Source organism: Chlorocebus sabaeus, chromosome 12 (assembly GCF_047675955.1).
Source record: "Chlorocebus sabaeus isolate Y175 chromosome 12, mChlSab1.0.hap1, whole genome shotgun sequence".
Classification (NCBI taxonomy): domain Eukaryota; kingdom Metazoa; phylum Chordata; class Mammalia; order Primates; family Cercopithecidae; genus Chlorocebus; species Chlorocebus sabaeus.
In genome coordinates this window covers 64,277,263-64,294,363 of record NC_132915.1, presented here as the reverse complement: position 1 = coordinate 64,294,363, position 17,101 = coordinate 64,277,263, and the positions used below count along the sequence as shown (strand labels likewise).

General features: G+C 54.3%; 2 protein-coding genes across 8 annotated transcripts; one reads left to right on the top strand and one right to left on the bottom strand.

Moving 5' to 3' along the window:
- Positions 1-2,220: 2,220 nt before the first annotated feature.
- Positions 2,221-11,299, top strand: CD72 (CD72 molecule). Of its 5 annotated transcripts, none has more exons than XM_073021756.1 (10): positions 2,221-2,457; positions 2,558-2,665; positions 3,428-3,499; positions 3,993-4,082; positions 4,404-4,760; positions 5,867-5,947; positions 8,390-8,541; positions 9,480-9,586; positions 10,609-10,763; positions 11,056-11,299. In XM_073021756.1, exons 1-9 carry the CDS (start codon positions 2,376-2,378, stop codon positions 10,739-10,741), a joined length of 1,182 nt encoding a protein of 393 aa, XP_072877857.1. In that variant the 5' UTR covers positions 2,221-2,375; the 3' UTR covers positions 10,742-10,763; positions 11,056-11,299. The 5 variants fall into 5 exon arrangements, with proteins under 5 accessions (XP_072877857.1, XP_037854206.1, XP_037854205.1 ...); XM_037998278.2 differs by having other exon boundaries at positions 2,222-2,457; positions 2,558-2,653; positions 8,390-8,535; positions 9,471-9,586; XM_037998277.2 differs by having other exon boundaries at positions 2,223-2,457; positions 8,390-8,535; positions 9,471-9,586; positions 11,152-11,299.
- A 26-nt stretch (positions 11,300-11,325) lies between these two features.
- TESK1 (testis associated actin remodelling kinase 1) lies at positions 11,326-16,759 on the bottom strand. Of its 3 annotated transcripts, none has more exons than XM_007968825.3 (10): positions 15,530-16,746; positions 15,263-15,384; positions 15,083-15,131; positions 14,384-14,530; positions 13,958-14,040; positions 13,695-13,785; positions 13,356-13,439; positions 13,118-13,207; positions 12,858-12,972; positions 11,326-12,506 (listed from the first exon to the last, which is right to left on the bottom strand). In XM_007968825.3, the coding sequence occupies exons 1-10, from the start codon at positions 15,746-15,748 to the stop codon at positions 11,626-11,628; spliced, it is 1,881 nt and encodes a 626-aa protein (XP_007967016.3). In that variant the 5' UTR covers positions 15,749-16,746; the 3' UTR covers positions 11,326-11,625. The 3 variants fall into 3 exon arrangements, with proteins under 3 accessions (XP_007967016.3, XP_037854201.2, XP_037854202.1); XM_037998274.2 differs by having other exon boundaries at positions 12,068-12,261; positions 15,530-16,759; XM_037998273.2 differs by lacking the exon at positions 14,384-14,530 and having other exon boundaries at positions 15,530-16,748.
- Positions 16,760-17,101: the final 342 nt, after the last annotated feature.

Genomic DNA, 17,101 nt, shown 5'->3' with positions numbered 1-17,101 from the left:
TGTATTTTTAGTATAGACGGGATTTCACCATGTTTGCCAGGCTGGTCTCAAATTCCTGACCTCAGGTGATCTGCCCACCTCAGCCTCCCAAAGTGCTGGGATTACAGGTGTGAGCCACCACGCCTGGCCAGGAGATCCCCTTCTTAAGCCTCTCCACAGTCAAGTTAGGCAGCAAGCCCATGTATTCCTTTTTTTTTTTTTTTTTTTTTTTTTTTGTGAGATGGCGCTTTGCTCTTGTTGCCCAGGCTAGAGTGCAATGGTGCGATCTTGGCTCACTGCAACCTCTACCTCCTGGGTTCAAGTGATTCTCCTGCCTCAGCCTCCTGACTAGCTAGGACTACAGGTTTCAGCCACCACACCTGGCTAATTTTTTTTGTATTTTTAGTAGAGACAGGGTTTCACTATGTTGGCCACGGATTCCTTTTTGAGTGCAGACTAGAAGCTTGATTTTGGCATTTTACCTGGCATCTACATCATGTTCACCCGTGTATTGGATCTGAAAACTGGGACATTCTACAGTTTGTGGAACTCCTGTAAATTTTCCTGCAATTGATTTACTCACTCACTGCCCACACCCACCCCCTGTACACCACAGGTTCAAGTATTTGACTCTTCCCACCCCACCCACCCTTGCCACCAGCTGCTCTACACCCTCCCACTCACTCTCAGGGCCCCTGAGGCCCCCAGGGAGTCACCACCACACACCACTGTCTGTATCTGGGGGAAGGTCTGGGTTGTTGGAAACTTTAATCAAGCAAGGACCGTTAACAGCTGCAGAGGCACCTTAGGAAACAGTGAGCCTCAAGAAGGAAATACTTGTAGGATCTCTTGTGATGACCTTTGAAGACTTTTCTGAAAATGACCCGTCATTCCCTGCCATGGAAAATAATAGTGATCGCAGGCAGCCTTCAGCCCACAGAAGGCTTCCTCCTCCAGGCAGGCTCTGACATAGCTGCTCACCTCACAGATGCCCTAACAGACTGCAAAGTCCTGGGAACATGCGTGTCCATGCACACACATGCACACATGTGCCTCTCTACAGGTACATTTTTGAAGTGACAGCTTTGTCTCAGTGGCCACTTCCTCTAGGGGTGGCTGGGTGGAGCTTTGGCAGAGCTCTAGGTGTGTGTCCTGCCACACACCACCAATCATCCAAGCTGTTGGCATGCGGTGAGGACCTTTTTCCCCTTCCTTTTTCCTCCCCACAGCTGTAGGAGAGGGGGTTTCTGTGGGGTGGATGTCACTTTGCTAGGGGCTGGTTCTTCCCACCCCCATACTACATCTTGTTCCAGCTCCTTCCTATCCTGGATGTAGGCCATTTTGGGGTTCCTATTAGGGGTCACATCCTGGTAAAAGAACATTAGGGAGCGCCTTTGGGCACCCCTGCTCAGCTGCCCCCTTCTCCCCCAACTGGTTCCCTATCTCCTCCATCAGCCAGGCCCCCAACACCTATGAAGGCCTGGCAGTCCCTGGGTCCTCCACCACAAATACCCCCTTTTTCCTTGGGGCTGTGTGTGAAGGGACAGCTTTGGGACTTTTTAAAGGAAGAACTTTGCTGTGAAAATAAGAGAAAAACCAAAACCAAACCAAGAAAATGTCAAAACCTCTGCTGGTCCGGAATCTGTGCTCGGCCTCTGGCTCTGCTCCTGCCTTGCCTCTGCCTAGGAAGCTGCAGTCCTTCTTAAGCCCTCTGCAACTCCCATGCTCACCTGCTCCCTGGCTCCCCATGAGGATGCATGGGGGGCAGTGCTGCCGCATGCCTTTCCAGAGGTGCTGCAGCCATGGCTGTTCCTTACCTTCACCCCTGGCCGGGACCTGTTCCTGAACGCCCAGTTACTGGAAACCCCAGGATGATGAGGAGTGAGGGATGCAAACCAGGAACCCCCAGTCTCATGGGGAGAATGGAGCCTCACCCTGGAGCTGGGGAGATCATCTGAGTCAGTGCAGCTGCAGCTACACATCATAAGCCCCAGTGGACAAGGCAGCCAGGAGGAGGGCGGGGCAGATCAGGGCAGATAACCAGGAGGACCAAGTTTGGGGTCCAGTATGGCCCACATGGGTCTAAGATGCATGGAGAGGAAGCACAGGGAGGACATGGGGACAGGCCCAGCCCCTACCCCTGTGCTCTGGACCTCAGCGTCCCCTCCGTGGCCCCTCTGGCCCTGGCCCAGGGATGCCTTCTGCTTCACTGAGCCCATCTGTTTGAGACTTGCTAACACCTTCCTCTTTTGTGACTGGAAGTCACAGGGCCAGGTGATAAACCGTGCAGTCACAGAGGGAACACAGAGCCTAGTTGTAAAGGGACAGAGAAAAGAGGAGCAAGGGAGGACGGTGGATGACAGGGAAGACGAGTTGGGGCAGAGCTGCTCGGGACCATGGCTGAGGCCATCACCTATGCAGATCTGAGGTTTGTGAAGGCACCCCTGAAGAAGAGCATCTCCAGCCGGTTAGGACAGGGTAAGGGGGATGAGGCCTCCCCTTGATCCTGCATCCCCACTCCCCACCCCACAGATCCTATTCCCGACTCCCACCTTGGTCCCTCTTCTCTTCTCTCCAGACCCAGGGGCTGATGACGATGGGGAACTCACCTATGAGAATGTTCAAGTGCCCCCAGTCCCAGGGGGACCCTCAAGCTTGGCTTCTTCTGGACTAGGTGACAAAGCAGGTCTGGAGAGCCTGGGGGATGTGTGTTTGTTGGGGGGCTGTGTCTTGAGCCGGGGAGTCCACAATGTTTTTGTTGTTGTTGAGACAGGGTCTTGCTCTGTCACTCAGGCTGGAGTGCAGTGGCGTGATCATGGCTCATTGCAGCCTCGAGCTCCTGGGCTTAAGTGATCCTCCTGCCCTGGCCTCCCAAAGTGTTGGGATTGCAGGCGTGCACCCCCACGCCATGGCCCACAATATTCTTGAGAGCACAATACCCTGGGGAAAGGAGGAGGGCGGTTCTTAGGAAACGGAAGAATAGGAACAGGATAAATGGGAGCCAGGGGAGGAAGAAAGATTCCTCCGGCAAGGTGGAGACCCCAGTGAGGGAGATAAGGGCTGCGGAGGGATAGGGCAGCCCTGTGGGGGATGAGTTCTAATGGGAAATGGGGAGCCATAGGAGGGAAAAGGGGGGATGGGAGTTGGATGAGAGCAAAGGGGGAGAGGGTTTGGGGCCGACAGATAAGGGGCCCCTGAGGAAGCGATAAACGAAGAACTACGAGAGATGAGGGGGTCCGGGAAAAGATACGGTGAGACCCAGGAGGGAGCCGAGAGAGTCCCAGGCAGAGGAGGAACTCAGTAGAGTGACAGGGTGTACCAGAGCAACCCTAGCGGGCAACGTGGGGCAGACTGGAGTTTCCCAGTGGCGAAGGCGAAGCGGGTGCACCGGAGGAGAAGGGGCAATACTCGGGGCTTCCCGTCTCAAACTGGATGCTCCCCTCGACAGCGGTCAAGTCGGAGCAGTCAACTGCGTCCTGGAGCGCCGTGACGTCACTAGCCGTCGGGCGGATTCTCCCCTGTGAGTGAGTGTGCGGTGCGGCCGCGGGGGCACGTGCTCGCGCCTGTCCCGGCTGCGGATGGCGCTGGGCCCCGCGGGGTGCAGCTCTTCCCAGGATGAGTCCGGGCGCAGCCCTTCCGACCGCCCCGGCTGCCCTGCCCCATTCACCTACATCGGGTGCGTCTGAATCCGACGTGCACCGCCCCCCTGCGGATGGTCCCAATTCGCCTTCCTGTCCCCCTTCTCCTGTCTCCCTCTCTCGATCTGATATTTCCTTCCCCTTCTCCCAGGTTATGCCCCTGAGTCCTTACCAGCTCTGATTCTGGAACACCCTCTCCCCTACCTGCGAAACACCCCGCTACCCAACAGAAACCACCATGGTTGCCCCCTCAGCTCTGCACCTCCCTCCTCTTAGGGATGCCTTCCCCAGGGGTCTCCCCTGCGGACCTGTCCCCTCGTCTCTACATTCTTTCCGGGGGCTGACTGCCCGCATCCATCCCACTGTCCCCCTAAGGCCGCACAGCCTGCCTGCGATACTTCCTGCTCGGCCTGCTCCTTACCTGCCTGCTGTTAGGAGTAGCCGTCATCTGCCTGGGAGTGCGCTGTGAGTAAGGCTGTCCCCACTTCCCACTTACACGGAACGACTTTCGTCCTGACTTTCCCCCCAAAGCTGACCTTCCTCAGCAGGGCTCATAGTCACTACCACCACATCCTTAGCTTTGGGTTTGGTTTCCTGCCAGGGCTGTTGTCTTCCTGAATTGTCCTCACCTAATCCAGTACCTCCTTACACTTTAGGCAGTCAAATCTTGTATTTCAGCCTGTGATGCAAAAAGTTGCAAGAAGGAGAAAAAGGGCTGATGCTGCAGTCTCAGGGCACTAGGGCAGGGCTGGAGAAGACATCTACCAAATCTCTGTGGCCAAACAGATCTGCAGGTGTTTCAGCAGCTCCAGCAGATGAATAGGGTTCTGGAAGCCACTAACAGCAGCCTGAGGCAGCAGCTCCACCTGAAGATAAGGCAGCTGGGACAGAGCGCAGAGGATCTGCAGGGGTCCAGGAGAGAGCTGGCGCAGAGTCAGGAAGCACTAGAGGTGGAACAGAGGGCTCATCAGGCGGCGGAAGGGCAGCTACAGGCGGCGGAAGGGCAGCTACAGGCCTGCCAGACAGACAGTGAGAAGACGAAGGAGACCTTGAAAAGTGAGGAGCAACAGAGGAGGGCCTTGGAGCAGAAGCTGAGCAACATGGAGAACAGACTGAAGCCCTTCTTCAAATGCCGCTCATCAGGTGTCCGCTCTGGGGAGAGGAGAGAAGGGAGGGATGGATTGGAGCGAGGAGAGAAGGGAGGGATGGATTGGAGCAAGGAGATACTAGTGGAAGGGGTCTATCACCCAGGGGCCTGTGAGGTGTTCAGGAAAGGGGCAGTGAACCAGAGTGGTGGCTGACATGAGCTGTTCAGCTTTGGCCAACAGAGAGAAGGACCAAGCTGCATACTGGATTTAGGGGGACCCACCGAGCTCCAAGGCTCATCCTGTGGGGTAGAGGAGGATGGCAGCCAGCAGTCCAAATCACACTGTCCAAGGTTTCTTCCTGTTGATATCAGTGACAAAGATCTGGAACGCCCCCAAATTTGGATGTGAACTTGGCAGTTTGCACATCTTTCTAAAGACAGGGTCCTCAATTTTCATTAATTTTCATTATAGCTGAGATCTCCCCAAAGGGTAAGACTAACTGACTGACATGGAGTGCAACCTGGTGGTGGGGCAAGGCAGTGAGGCTCTCAGCACTCACAGTGAGGTGGAGCCTGGAGTTGTGGTGTAGGGAACTAGGATGGGGTGTCCATTCATTTTGAAAGCAGGACCCCAGCCAGTAGGTGGAGATGGGGAAAGGGACACATAAAAGAGGCAAGGCTGTGTCAAAACAGGCTGAGGGTCTAGGCAAGGTGCCAGGCCCAAGGGGACTGGGGTGTTTTTGGGCTATGATCAGGTTTAGGCTCTGTCTAGCTTGGGGTCATCTGGTCGATCTCCCCAGGCATAAGACAGCAAGATTATGTGCAGACGCCCCTTGCCCTCATTTCCTTAACCTGAACCTCTGTGACCATCAGTTCCATGCCAGGGCTGCCCATTCTCTTAGCAGCACCTTAGACCTCTACATCCCAAACTGCTCTTCTGGCAAAAGGATGGTTTCAGACTTCCACTCTGATCACAGCTGCCCACCACTCCTCCAGGTTTTCCCCAAACTTTTTTGATCTCATTGAGGCCTCCAATCTGCTGACTCCCCTTTTTCTCCCTTCCCATCAGCTGTCTCCTGTCCACACTTCTCTCCCTACCTATCATGGGTTTGGAGCCCATCACTTTTACTACTCACTTTTTTTTTTTTTTTTTTTTTAATAGAGACAAGGTCTCACTATGTTTCCCTGGCTGGTATCGAACTCCTGGGCTCAAGCGATCGTCCTGTCTCAGCCTCCCAAAGTGGTGAGATTACAATCGTGAGCCACCGCACATGGCTCACTCACTTCTTTGTTCCGTTATCCTTCTAGTGCACCTGATGGGCAAAATTTCAACTCTGGATGAACCCAACTGCCCACAGTCAGCACCAAGGTGTGACAAATTGTGGAATCATTTTGCTCAGTGCCACTGAGACTCTAGTCTCTCAGCACTGCCTGGCAACCTCTGCAGTGGTTAGCTTGCTCTCCATAATAACTCCTTCTCCCTCACTTTCAGCACATGCCCTCACCTTCCACTCTGAGAGGAATTGCCTCCACTTCCCATCACCAAGTCTATAAATCCATTTGGATTTTTGCCCATCCTCATCTTTTGCAAGGATAGCTGCAACAACTTTCTAAATGTTTTTCCTACTCACTCCTCTCCCTGCAGTCCATTCTTCATATTGGAGCCAGGGTAATTCTTTACAAAAATCTGATCATGTCATCCCAATCTAGAGCATTCCAGTTAATTGATTACATAAACAGTTATGGAATACATAACAGATAATATGTTCTAGCACTGTGCCCAGGCACTTGGGATATAGCTAGTGAACAAAATTCCTCTGTGTAAAATCCTACACTGACTTTCTCTTTCTCATAATATAAAAATAAAAAATCCTTAACATAGCTTCCAACACCCCTGCCTACCTTTCAGTGTTCCACTTATCCCCTCACTTTCTTCCATTTGGCCATACGGATTTCTTTTTTTTTTTTTTTTTTTTTTTTTTTTTTTTTTTTGAGATGGAGTCTCGCTCTGTTGCCCAGGCTGGAGTGCAGTGGCCGGATCTCAGCTCACTGCAAGCTCCGCCTCCCGGGTTCACGCCATTCTCCTGCCTCAGCCTCCCGAGTAGCTGGGACTACAGGCGCCCGCCAACTCACCCGGCTAGTTTTTTGTATTTTTAGTAGAGACGGGGTTTCACCGTATTAGCCAGGATGGTCTCGATCTCCTGACCTCGTGATCCACCCGTCTCGGCCTCCCAAAGTGCTGGGATTACAGGCTTGAGCCACTGCGCCCGGCCCGGATTTCTTTTCTTTTCTGTTCTGTTCTTTTTTTTTTTTTTTTTTTTTTTTGGAGGTGGAGTCTCACTCTGTGAGACTGAAGTGCACTCCCAGGCTGGAGTGCAGTGGTGTGATCTCGGCTCACTGCAATCTCTGCCTCCTGGGTTCAAGCGATCCTTTTGCCTCAGCCTCCCAAGTAGCTGGAATTATAGGTGTGCACCATAGTGCCTGGGTATTTTTTTTTTATTTATTTTTTATTTTTTATTTTTTTTTTTGAGACGGAGTCTGGCTCTGTCGCCCAGGCTGGAGTGCAGTGGCCGGATCTCAGCTCACTGCAAGCTCCGCCTCCCGGGTTTACGCCATTCTCCTGCCTCAGCCTCCCGAGTAGCTGGGACTACAGGCGCCGCCACCACGCCCGGCTAGTTTTTTGTATTTTTTAGTAGAGACGGGGTTTCACCGTGTTAGCCAGGATGGTCTCGATCTCCTGACCTCGTGATCCGCCCGTCTCGGCCTCCCAAAGTGCTGGGATTACAGGCTTGAGCCACCGCGCCCGGCCATGCCTGGGTATTTTTTGGTATTTTTAGTAGAGGTGGGGTTTCACCATGTTGACCAGGCTGCTCTTGAACTCCTGACCTCAGGTGATCCATCCCGCCTTGGCCTCCCAAAGTGCTGGGATTATAGATGTGAGCCGTTGTGCCCAGCAGGGATTTCTTTTTATTCCTTTAAGTTGCCATAGGACAGTAACTCAAGGGAGTAGCAGGGTGGGGACATGAGATCATGTAGAGAGAAGAGAGGGAGCTAGTGGGGAGCGAATGATTTTTGAATGATGAAGGTAGGAGTGATGGAACAAAGCAATGGAGAGAGGTGGTCTGGGGATCAGAAGTGCAGATTGGGATGTAGGATGTTGAAGAAAGAGGGATATTTTTTTTTCTTATGGATAGTCAGGAAAAGAAGAACAGAGAAGAGAAATTTTGAGGGAAATGGAGAGAGCTCAATTTCCGCAAAACAGGACCCAACATTTTCTGCTTGTAGGAAATTGGAGAGGGAAAGAGGGGGCCAGTGCTGGAGGAGTGGAAGTCTTGGATGTGCAGTGGGGGGTGCTTTAGGGAGTGGAGGAGATGGGCCCAAGAGATGTTAGGTAAAGTGTCAGGGTGGACTGCAATTGTTCAGAAATTGGGGTAATAAAATTAGCCCTATTAAGACAAACCTCCTAGATTGCTAAGAAGTAATGTTGTTGAATGTTAAAGTCTTTTTACTAAGTAAGGACAGGTACGGTGTTTCCAGGGGATGCAAAAGAAAGAAAGATTGCAAAGATCATAGAAGTCCATGAAGATGCTGAGATTAGCCCTAGGAGAATATTGTTAGCAAAAGATTGCTGAGTAGTTACTTTCATCCCAACTGTTGCTGCTATCACACTCTTTCTGCTTTTTAGACACCTGCTGTCCGATGGGATGGACAATGCATCAGAAAAGCTGCTTTTACATCTCACCTACTTTGAAAACTTGGCAGGAGAGCCAAAAACATTGTGAAACTCTGTCTTCCAAGCTGGCCACATTCAGTGAAATTTATCAACAATCAGTAAGCATATCCTTACTCACAGACTGTGGTGGGTACTATTCGGTAAAGGGACATATGTCATCAAGTCAGAAATGGCAGTGCATACATGGCTGGGGTGGCCATTCCTTTTCCGTGGAAGAAACTGAGAATCACAATACTCTTGACCTCTGAGCTTGGAAACAACCTCTGCGTCTTCTCAGCACAGTGGTCCAGGCAGCCTCTACTAACTGATTAGAGTTGGCATGAGAGTAGAAACTTAGGAACCATATCTACGTTTTTTTTTTTTTTTTTTTTTGAGACAGAGTCTCACTCTGTCACCCAGGCTGGAGTGCAATTCCGTAATCTCAGCTCACTGCAACCTCTGCCTCCTGGGTTCAAGCAATTCTCCTGTCTCAGTTTCCCGAGTAGCTGGGACTACAGTCACACACCACCACGCCTAGCTAATTTTTGTATTTTTAATAGAGATGGGGTTTCACCATATTGGTCAGGCTGGTCTCTAATTCCTGACCTCAGGTGATTCACCTGCCTCAGCCTCCCAAAGTGCTGGGATTACAGGTGTGAGCCACCGCAGCTGGCCTCTACTTTAATCTGTATCTCATCTCAGCTTGCTAGTCAGCTCCCTGGGCTGCTTGACAGGTTCCTTGACTCTTGTGGCCTCTCAGAGAGGTCCCACACCTGGTGGGCTGGATTGTAGGGATTAGTTCCTTGGGGCCAGAACAGCACACACAATGACTCCCCTCCAAAGGCTGGCAGAGATTCTTACTCAGCTGGAAGGCAAATTGAGCACTGAGCCTGCATCTGCAGGGTGGCACTTGGTGGATTCAGGGACCAGTTACCAAAGAGCTGTCATATATACAGCCCCCTTGCCGAAGCTGAGGCCTCCCTAGGGCATGCATTTTCTTCCGTATTTCTCATCACTCTCCACATATCTCTGGTCTCTCTGAATCTCCCCTTAGCGTTCTTACTTCATCTCAAATTCGCTGTTGCCAAATGGTGATTCAGGGAATTCATACTGGACTGGCCTCAGCTCTAACAAGGATGGGAAGTTGACTGATGATACACAACACACTAGGTAAGTTTGTTAGGACTCTGGGTATTTTCAACTTCATAATCCCCTCCATAAAGACATGGTAATCAGATTTCCTCCCCACCTGCTTCCCTCAGCACTCTCCCATAAATCAACACTGTAATTGCCTATTTGTCTGTTTTCTCTATTTGATTAATAACTTCTTAAGGCAATCTTATTCTCCATTCTATTTCCACCTAGAAGTCCCTGACACATGCTTTTCTGTTTTAGTAACTACTAGGTTGGGACCTATGCTAGCTTTTAGGGGGAGACATTAAGGATTTAGTTAAGGCTCCACAGCTGATGACAGCAGCATTTCTCCATCCTTTGACAAGGCCACCCAAACTGAGGTTGTACTTTCTCAGTAGCAGCCACTCGGGGCACTAGAGCTGTCTCAGTGAAGTAAGCAAGGGAGCAGTGGGGGTACCATCGAAGCTCCACTTCACTGTGATCAAGGGAGCAGTGGGGTACCATTGAGGATCAACCCTAGGGACCCTGAAACAGGGTGGCAGCCTCCTTGTGTTCCCTAATTGGCCTTCCTTTTTTTTTTTTTTGAGACGGAGTCTCGCTCTGTCGCCCAGGCTGGAGTGCAGTTGTGCAATCTCTGCTCACTGCAAGCTCCACCTCCTGGGTTCACACTATTCTCCTGCCTCAGCCTCCCCACGCCTGGCTAATTTTTTTTACTTTTAGTACAGATGGGGTTTCACCATGTTAGCCAGGATGGTCTCGATCTCCTGACTTCGTAACCCACCCGCCTTGGCCTCCCACAAGTGCTGGGATTACAGGCATGAGCCACCGTGCCCGGCCTGGCCTTCCCATCTTTATGACCTGGAGTGATTTTTCCCTCTGCTGGTTCTAAAGCCTGTTTTAGTTGAACTCCAGACATCTGTCCTGAACCATGCCCAGATGTGGCCTTAGGCAGGCAAAGCGAGTTAGGACTTAGGTTTTATGCAGGGAAAGGGGAGAGAAGGGAGGGTGGGATAGGAGGGGTCCAGAGCATATCCCAGCTCTACTTTATTACTTTTTAGGGTTTATGTTCAAAGTTCAAAATGTCCCAAGGTACAAAAAGATTGGTCATGGTATTGGAGAACGGGGACAGAGGCATGTACAAGTTCTCTTCCCTTCATCTGTGAGATGACAGCTTTCAGATTTCCAGATTAGGACAGCCCTTTACACTGAACTGGTAAGAGTGAGGGATGGGGCCAAGGCATGGGGAGTCCAGGGGCAGAGGGACCCAGAGCAGGGACCCAGGGGCCCGAGGGAAAACTTGTACCTGGGATGAAAGTTCCTCCACAGCCTCCAGTTGCTTGGTCTGCTTATGTTAGGATGGGCTGGGCAGGCAGAGGGACAGGTAAGGCCTAGAACTTAAGGGAGGCTGGTGATGTGGCTGTCGAGAACTGAGGGGGAGATGGGGTGAGCGGGATGAGGGTTCAGTCAAGTCAACCATGGAGCTCACCGATACTTTACTCTTCCAGACACTCATGCCAACAAGAAACTGTGCCCCTCCTTCCTAACCTGAGGCCTGCGGGTCCTCAGACCATGTCCTCCCTGTGTTCCCTCATTCTGGGCAGTGTCCAGCCACCAGCTGATCCACACCTGACACTTCCGGCCAGCCTGCTGCCTGCTCCCTCTTCCTGAAACTGGACTGTTCCTGGGAAAAGGGTGAAGCCACCTCTAGAAGGGACTTTGGCCTCCCCGCAAGAACTTCCCATGGTAGAATGGGGCGGGGGAGGAGGGCGCACGGGTTGAGTGGATAGGGGCAGCCCGGAGCCAGCCAGGCAGTTTTATTGAAATCTTTTTAAATAATTGCACGTGTTAGTCTCATGTGTCAGCAATGCTGTGTCTGGTTCAGTGATCCCCATGGGAACACGAGCCGGGGATCGAACTGGAAGTGCTCTGTCCCTCGAGTCCATGCTGGGGCTCCCCTACACAGGGAGAAGAGCCAGTCAACCCATCTGGAACTGGCACTGTCCAGCAAGTGTGCTCTGTTCTTACAGGGTGTCCTGAAGGCCAAAGTTGGAGGCCTGAGACCACAGGCTCCACTGCTAAGAGCGTGCCCCGGGCAGCTGCAGGCTGGGTGTGGGTGGCTTGGCATGGTGCCCTCGGTGGCAGAGGAGACTGCCCGCCTCACAGTTCAGGTTGCGGTAGCGGGCAACAGCTGGTGTGGGGCGGGGGCACATGGACAGGAAGCCAAAGCTGAAGGGGCCGAGGCAGCAGCCAGGACAGGGCAGCCCCTCATCAGGCTCCCGGGGAGCTGAAGGGGGTGGCGAGGGTTCTGTCCGCTCCAGGGCTGCCGCCCGGGGCAGGCTATGCTGGGCCCGGTTCCAGGGCTCCCCAGCCCAGCCTTGTGGGGAGTTCACCACCACAGCTGGGGGATTGTTATTGAGGACAGGTCCTGATCTAGGGGACCAGGGTTGGGAGGCCGAGGAACAGGTGCTGATGAAGTTGTCTGTGGCCACAGCCAGAGGCAGCTGGGGCGCTGGTCCTGGAGGTTCCGGCTCAGGGCTGCTGCCCTCACACTCCATCTTCTCTTCAGCGGAGGGGCCCACGGGAGGAGGGCCAGGACCTGGAAGTGCTGTCTCCATACGGCGGGGGAGCTCAGGGGATGAAGGTAGTGAGCGGCAGCGGCGGGCAGGTGTTCCAGGCTGGACCAGCGTCTCCGGGGTGGTCACCAAGGGCAGCTGAGTGGAGGGGAATGGTGATGGTGGCACAAGAGGCAGGACTGGCTTGCTGGGTGTGTCCAAAAGCTTGATCTTGCCACCCCTGAGGTCTTCCCGTAGTGAGAAGGGGTTGACTCGAGTCAGATTGTCCCCCCAGTTTGGGGGTGATTCTGGTGATGGGGGCAGGAAGAGGTCTGACCGGCTTCGGGAAAGCCGGGGGTCTGGCCTAGGAAGCGTGGCAGAGGGACCCCCTCTTGGAACACAGCCTGTAGACAGAGAAGTCTGGTATCACTGTCCTCAGCATTTGATCACAGCTCCTTGAGGGCCTCACTATTCTCCAGGAGGCTGGTGGGACTAGAGCTTGAAAAAGGGAGTCCCACCTGGTGCTTTGGAAAGGGGCGATGTCATCTCCAGGCTCCTTTTACTTGTTCCCCTCCCCTCCCTCAAGCTTTAGCATTAGGAAACTGTCTTCTCTGAGATGTCCTCCCACCCTACCCCAGCCCGACTGCCAGCCTTTTCAACTAATAAATATATTTAGCCTCCTCCATGTCATCTCTGAGTTTTAAGGATGAGAAAGGCCAAAGGACTTAAGCTGGGTCAAGGTCATGCTCACTTACCCTGATTGTGTGTCAGGGGAGTCCTGGTGAGTGGGGCTGGCTCAGGCAGCTGCTCCAGGATCCATTCCAGGTGCTGGGTGATTTCGGTGAAGGGGGCACGGGTGCTGGGTTCCAGCTGATGGGTAGAGATGGGACTGGCTTCACTCAGTGCTCCGAAAGAGGGTCTCTGAGTTTCCTCCCATCACCTGGGTCCCATAGGGCAGCCATGGCAGCTTATAGATGGGGGCAGGGTGGGGCAGGAAGGACTGTGAGGCTCTTACGCTGCAGCAGTGGATGGCCAGAAGCAGGAAAGGCAGTGGACAGTCATCCCCCACCAGAGTTCGGAAAGCAGGCACATCCAGGCCAAAGTCCTGTGGGGACAGAAGGAGGGACCTCCAAGTCAGCTTTTCTTGGGTTCTCCTTCTGCTCCCCAGTCAGAACCTCAACCTCTAGGGAATCCTCCTTGGTTATGAGCCGGCTAGTCTGGAGTTCTTCGTTTGCAAACCTGGAGACATTCACCTCAGTGCGTGGTAGGTAGTCAGGGTCTGCAGGTACTCGGGCGATGAGCTCACAGAGGACAATTCCGAAGGCAAAGACATCAGCCTGGGGGTCAGAGATAATAGTGTCGTGGAAGAATTAACAGTTTTCATTTCAGAATTTTGACAGAATATAGCTGAATTTGGTTGAGGGTGGGGGATCTTGACAGTTTTCATGTGTTGGAAGGGTGCCTGTGAGGGGCAAAGGGATCTTGGGGACTCCTGAAGATCTGGTAGGGTTGTTTTGGGGATGGATGGGGCTTTATGAGGAAACCTCAAGGGTCTCGGAAGGCCTTGGGGATCTGAAGGGTTGATGTCTCACCTTCTCATCATACAGCTCACCCCGTAACACCTCTGGAGCCATCCAGTATGGGGAGCCCACCACAGCCAATGGCTCCTTTCTTGCCCCCTCCCTGCAGGGGCAGGGGCAGGGTGGTCAGAAACATCCTACTCAGGCATCTCCCCCAGGGAAAAGGGGATGAGGTGAACTCCCTTCTCTCCCCAAGGGAAACATCGCTGGGGCTCTGGGGACATCAGATAGGGGCACTCTGGGAGATTTGGGGGGAACAGGGACATTCACCTCACCTATACACAGGAATCTTTTCAGCCAGCCCGAAGTCACCCACGACAGCGGTGAAGCCTCGATCTTCCCGTCGGACTAGACAGTTCTGACACACACACACATAGTATCCCCAAGCACTCATCACCTTCTGCCCTCTGGCCTCCCAATGTATAACCCAAAGCCCTGTCACTCCAGCATAACCCCAACCCTCTCTGCTCTCCCAGTTTTTCAAGGCACTTCAATATTGCAACATCACCCAACACTCCAAACACAGGGTGCTATTTAGTCCCTCCGAGCACTCCCCTCACGCTGGTCCCCCAATATTCTCCAATGCCTTGCCACTCCAACATCCTAATATATCTATTATCCACATTCCAACGTCCACAGGACAGTTACAACCTAATAGTCTCAAACCCTCTTTCATGCCTCCACCCACCCCACTAGCCTACCTTGGATGTAAGGTCCCGGTGAAATACACCTTTGGAGTGCAGGTACCGCAGGCCTCGGGCAATGTCCAGGGCCAGGCGGAGCCTGACAGGCCAGGATAGGGGTTCAGGGGAGCTGAGCAGTTGTTCCAAGGTCCCCCCATTCATATACTGGTGCATAGGAGGAGAATGGGAATGGATGTCAGACTTCAGTCTGTATTCTAGGTCCCCCACTTATAAGCTAGGGGACACTCCGGAGGATCACAGAGGTCAGAGGAGTAAGATTGTGCTGTAGGACCCTCCATCCATGTTCTAGGGTTGCCCTGTTCAACTCAGTAGCCATTAGCCATGTGCAACAACTTAAATAATTAAAAAATTTTTAAATTTAATCAAGTTGACCCACAAAAAAATCTAAACAATTAACATAATTTAAATTTAACCACATGTGGCTAGTGGCTACTATATAAGACAACACAGATAGAGAACATTTCCATCACTGAAGAAAATTCTATTGGACAGCACTATTCTAGGGGATACAGAGAATAAGACCAGCTGAGGCCTTTTATATGTGGTTTGCCTAAAGGGAAGTTCAGGAAAGCCTCCCCTGGGAGGAGATCCTGTTGCCTCTCACTAGTCCTCGGTAGATCCACCAGGCCTGTTCACTGCCTTTATCCTTGGGGGTGAAGGGGGGGTGGGGATCCCTCCTTCCTGGTCTATCCTCACCTCTGTAAGAGCGTGCAGCTGTCCCTGGTGCACACAGACCCCCATGAACCTGCAAGAGAAGGGGGAAGATAGAAAGGTAGGCTGTTAAGGGCCTCAGCTCCTCCTCAGTTCCACTTTTCCCGCGGGATCTTTCCTTTTCTCTCCCGCCCAGCAAGCTGCCCAGAGACTGGGGCCGCTCACCTTAGGATGTTGGGGTGCCTGAGCCGGTTCATCAGTTGCACTTCTCGTAGTGTGTTGCCCCGGTTACTGGGGAGCTTGTTCATCTTCAGCACCATGACTTGCCCTGACTGTCGGTGCCGAACCTGGGGGCGGGGGCGGCCGGCGAGGGTCGGGCAGGTCGGGAGGGTCGCCCGAGTCTGGACCCTCTTCCCCGCACTCCCGGCCCCCTAGTTGCAGCCTCTGGTTGAAGGCTCGGTCCCGCCCCTCTGCCCTCTCGGCCGGTCCTACCTTGTAGACCTCAGAGAAGAAGCCGGCCCCGATCTTCTCCGCGCAGTGAAAATCGTCCACACGGGCCAGGCTAGACACGGCGCTGCGGAGAGCCCGGTAGGAGGAGGGGCGGCCGCGGCCCGGGCCTCCGTCCGCGCCCCCCGGCCCCGGGGGCCCCTCCCCCGGCACCTCTCCAGGCCCGGGCCCAGGGCCCCGCAGTGGGGGCCGTTCCCCGGCCATGGCCGGGCCCCCAGCCCGGGCCTGCCTCACATGGCAGGGTCCCCGGGGCCCGGGCAGGCCGCGCTTGCCATGGGCGCGGGCCCAGCCAGATCCTGGGCGCCCGGACTCCCGCTCCCGCCTTGAGAATGAAGATCAGCCGAAGATCCTGGACCCGCCCCCGCCGCGCCGGCTAGCTGGGCCCGGGTGGACGCCGCGCCGCTCCGCTCTGCGTAGGCCTGGGCTTGGGCCTGGACCGGGCAGTGGCGGTGACGGTGGCGGCGACGGTGGCGGCAGCGCTCCCGGGCGCCGGCGGGCTAGCTCGCCGCGGGCGGAGGCGGGCGGGCGGGCGGCGGCTGCACCGCTTAGCCGCCGGGGCTCAGGCTCCGCGGCCTGCCGGGGGCGGGGCTGGGACGGGCCTCCGCTTAACTCCTTCCAGCCCGGCCTCCCGGCAGCGGCCACGCCCCCTCAGGTGCGCACCCCCGCCTCCCCGCTCTCCGGCCGCGACGCCCTGGGCCGCCCGGGTCAAATAAGCTCAGGCTGAACTTGAATAACGAAAGGGAATCAAGGGCTGATGGTGCGCATGCAAAGCTTAGCTGCCCAGGGAGTCCCCTGTCCTCCCTGGGACTGTCCGTTGTGGGTCGGACTCAGAAACCTGCCGGATTCCTGGGCTCCAGGGACCAACGGGGCAGAAACGTAGGCCCCTCAGGCCCAGTCGCAATCCGAGGCAGCCCAGCAACCTGTCCACCTTCCTGGCCTGCGCCCCGGCCCAGCCTGCCCATTTCCCAGGTCTCTTCGACTCCGACACCTTGAACCTCTGGCCTCCCTAACACCTTCTACCTTCACGGGAGCTTGTGATAACTTGGGGCTATAGGGAGCCTTTGGCCGGCCCATACCCAGCTTAGCCCCGACTCCTCACTTCATCCTGCCGCCTCCCAATAAAGAAGAGAGTCCAGGTCCTCCGCCCTGTGACTACCCAGCCAGGACCTCCCTCTTATTACTTTGTCCAAATGACTCTAAGAGAGAAGCCACCGTCTGCAGGGAAGCCCCTCCTTCCGCAAGATCCCACCCCCTCAAAGAACGCTTTCTCTCGGAGACACCTCCCTTTCGGGGGCACTTTTCCCCAGTGTGGCACTGCCACCGTCAGTGTGTGTCAGAACCCCTCAGTGCTGCACCCCCTTGCTCTGTGTTCCTCCCACGCAGTGAGACCCCACCTCCGAGTAACTCCACTAAGTCATTGTGACCCCTCCTCTCAAGGTGACTCCTCCCCTCAGTGTGACCCAGCCCTCCTCAGTGTGAGGGTTCCGCCCTCCACGTAGGAACACGGTCTGTCCCCTCAGGCCAGAGGAGGGGCTGCAACTGGCCTCTTTAAGTCGG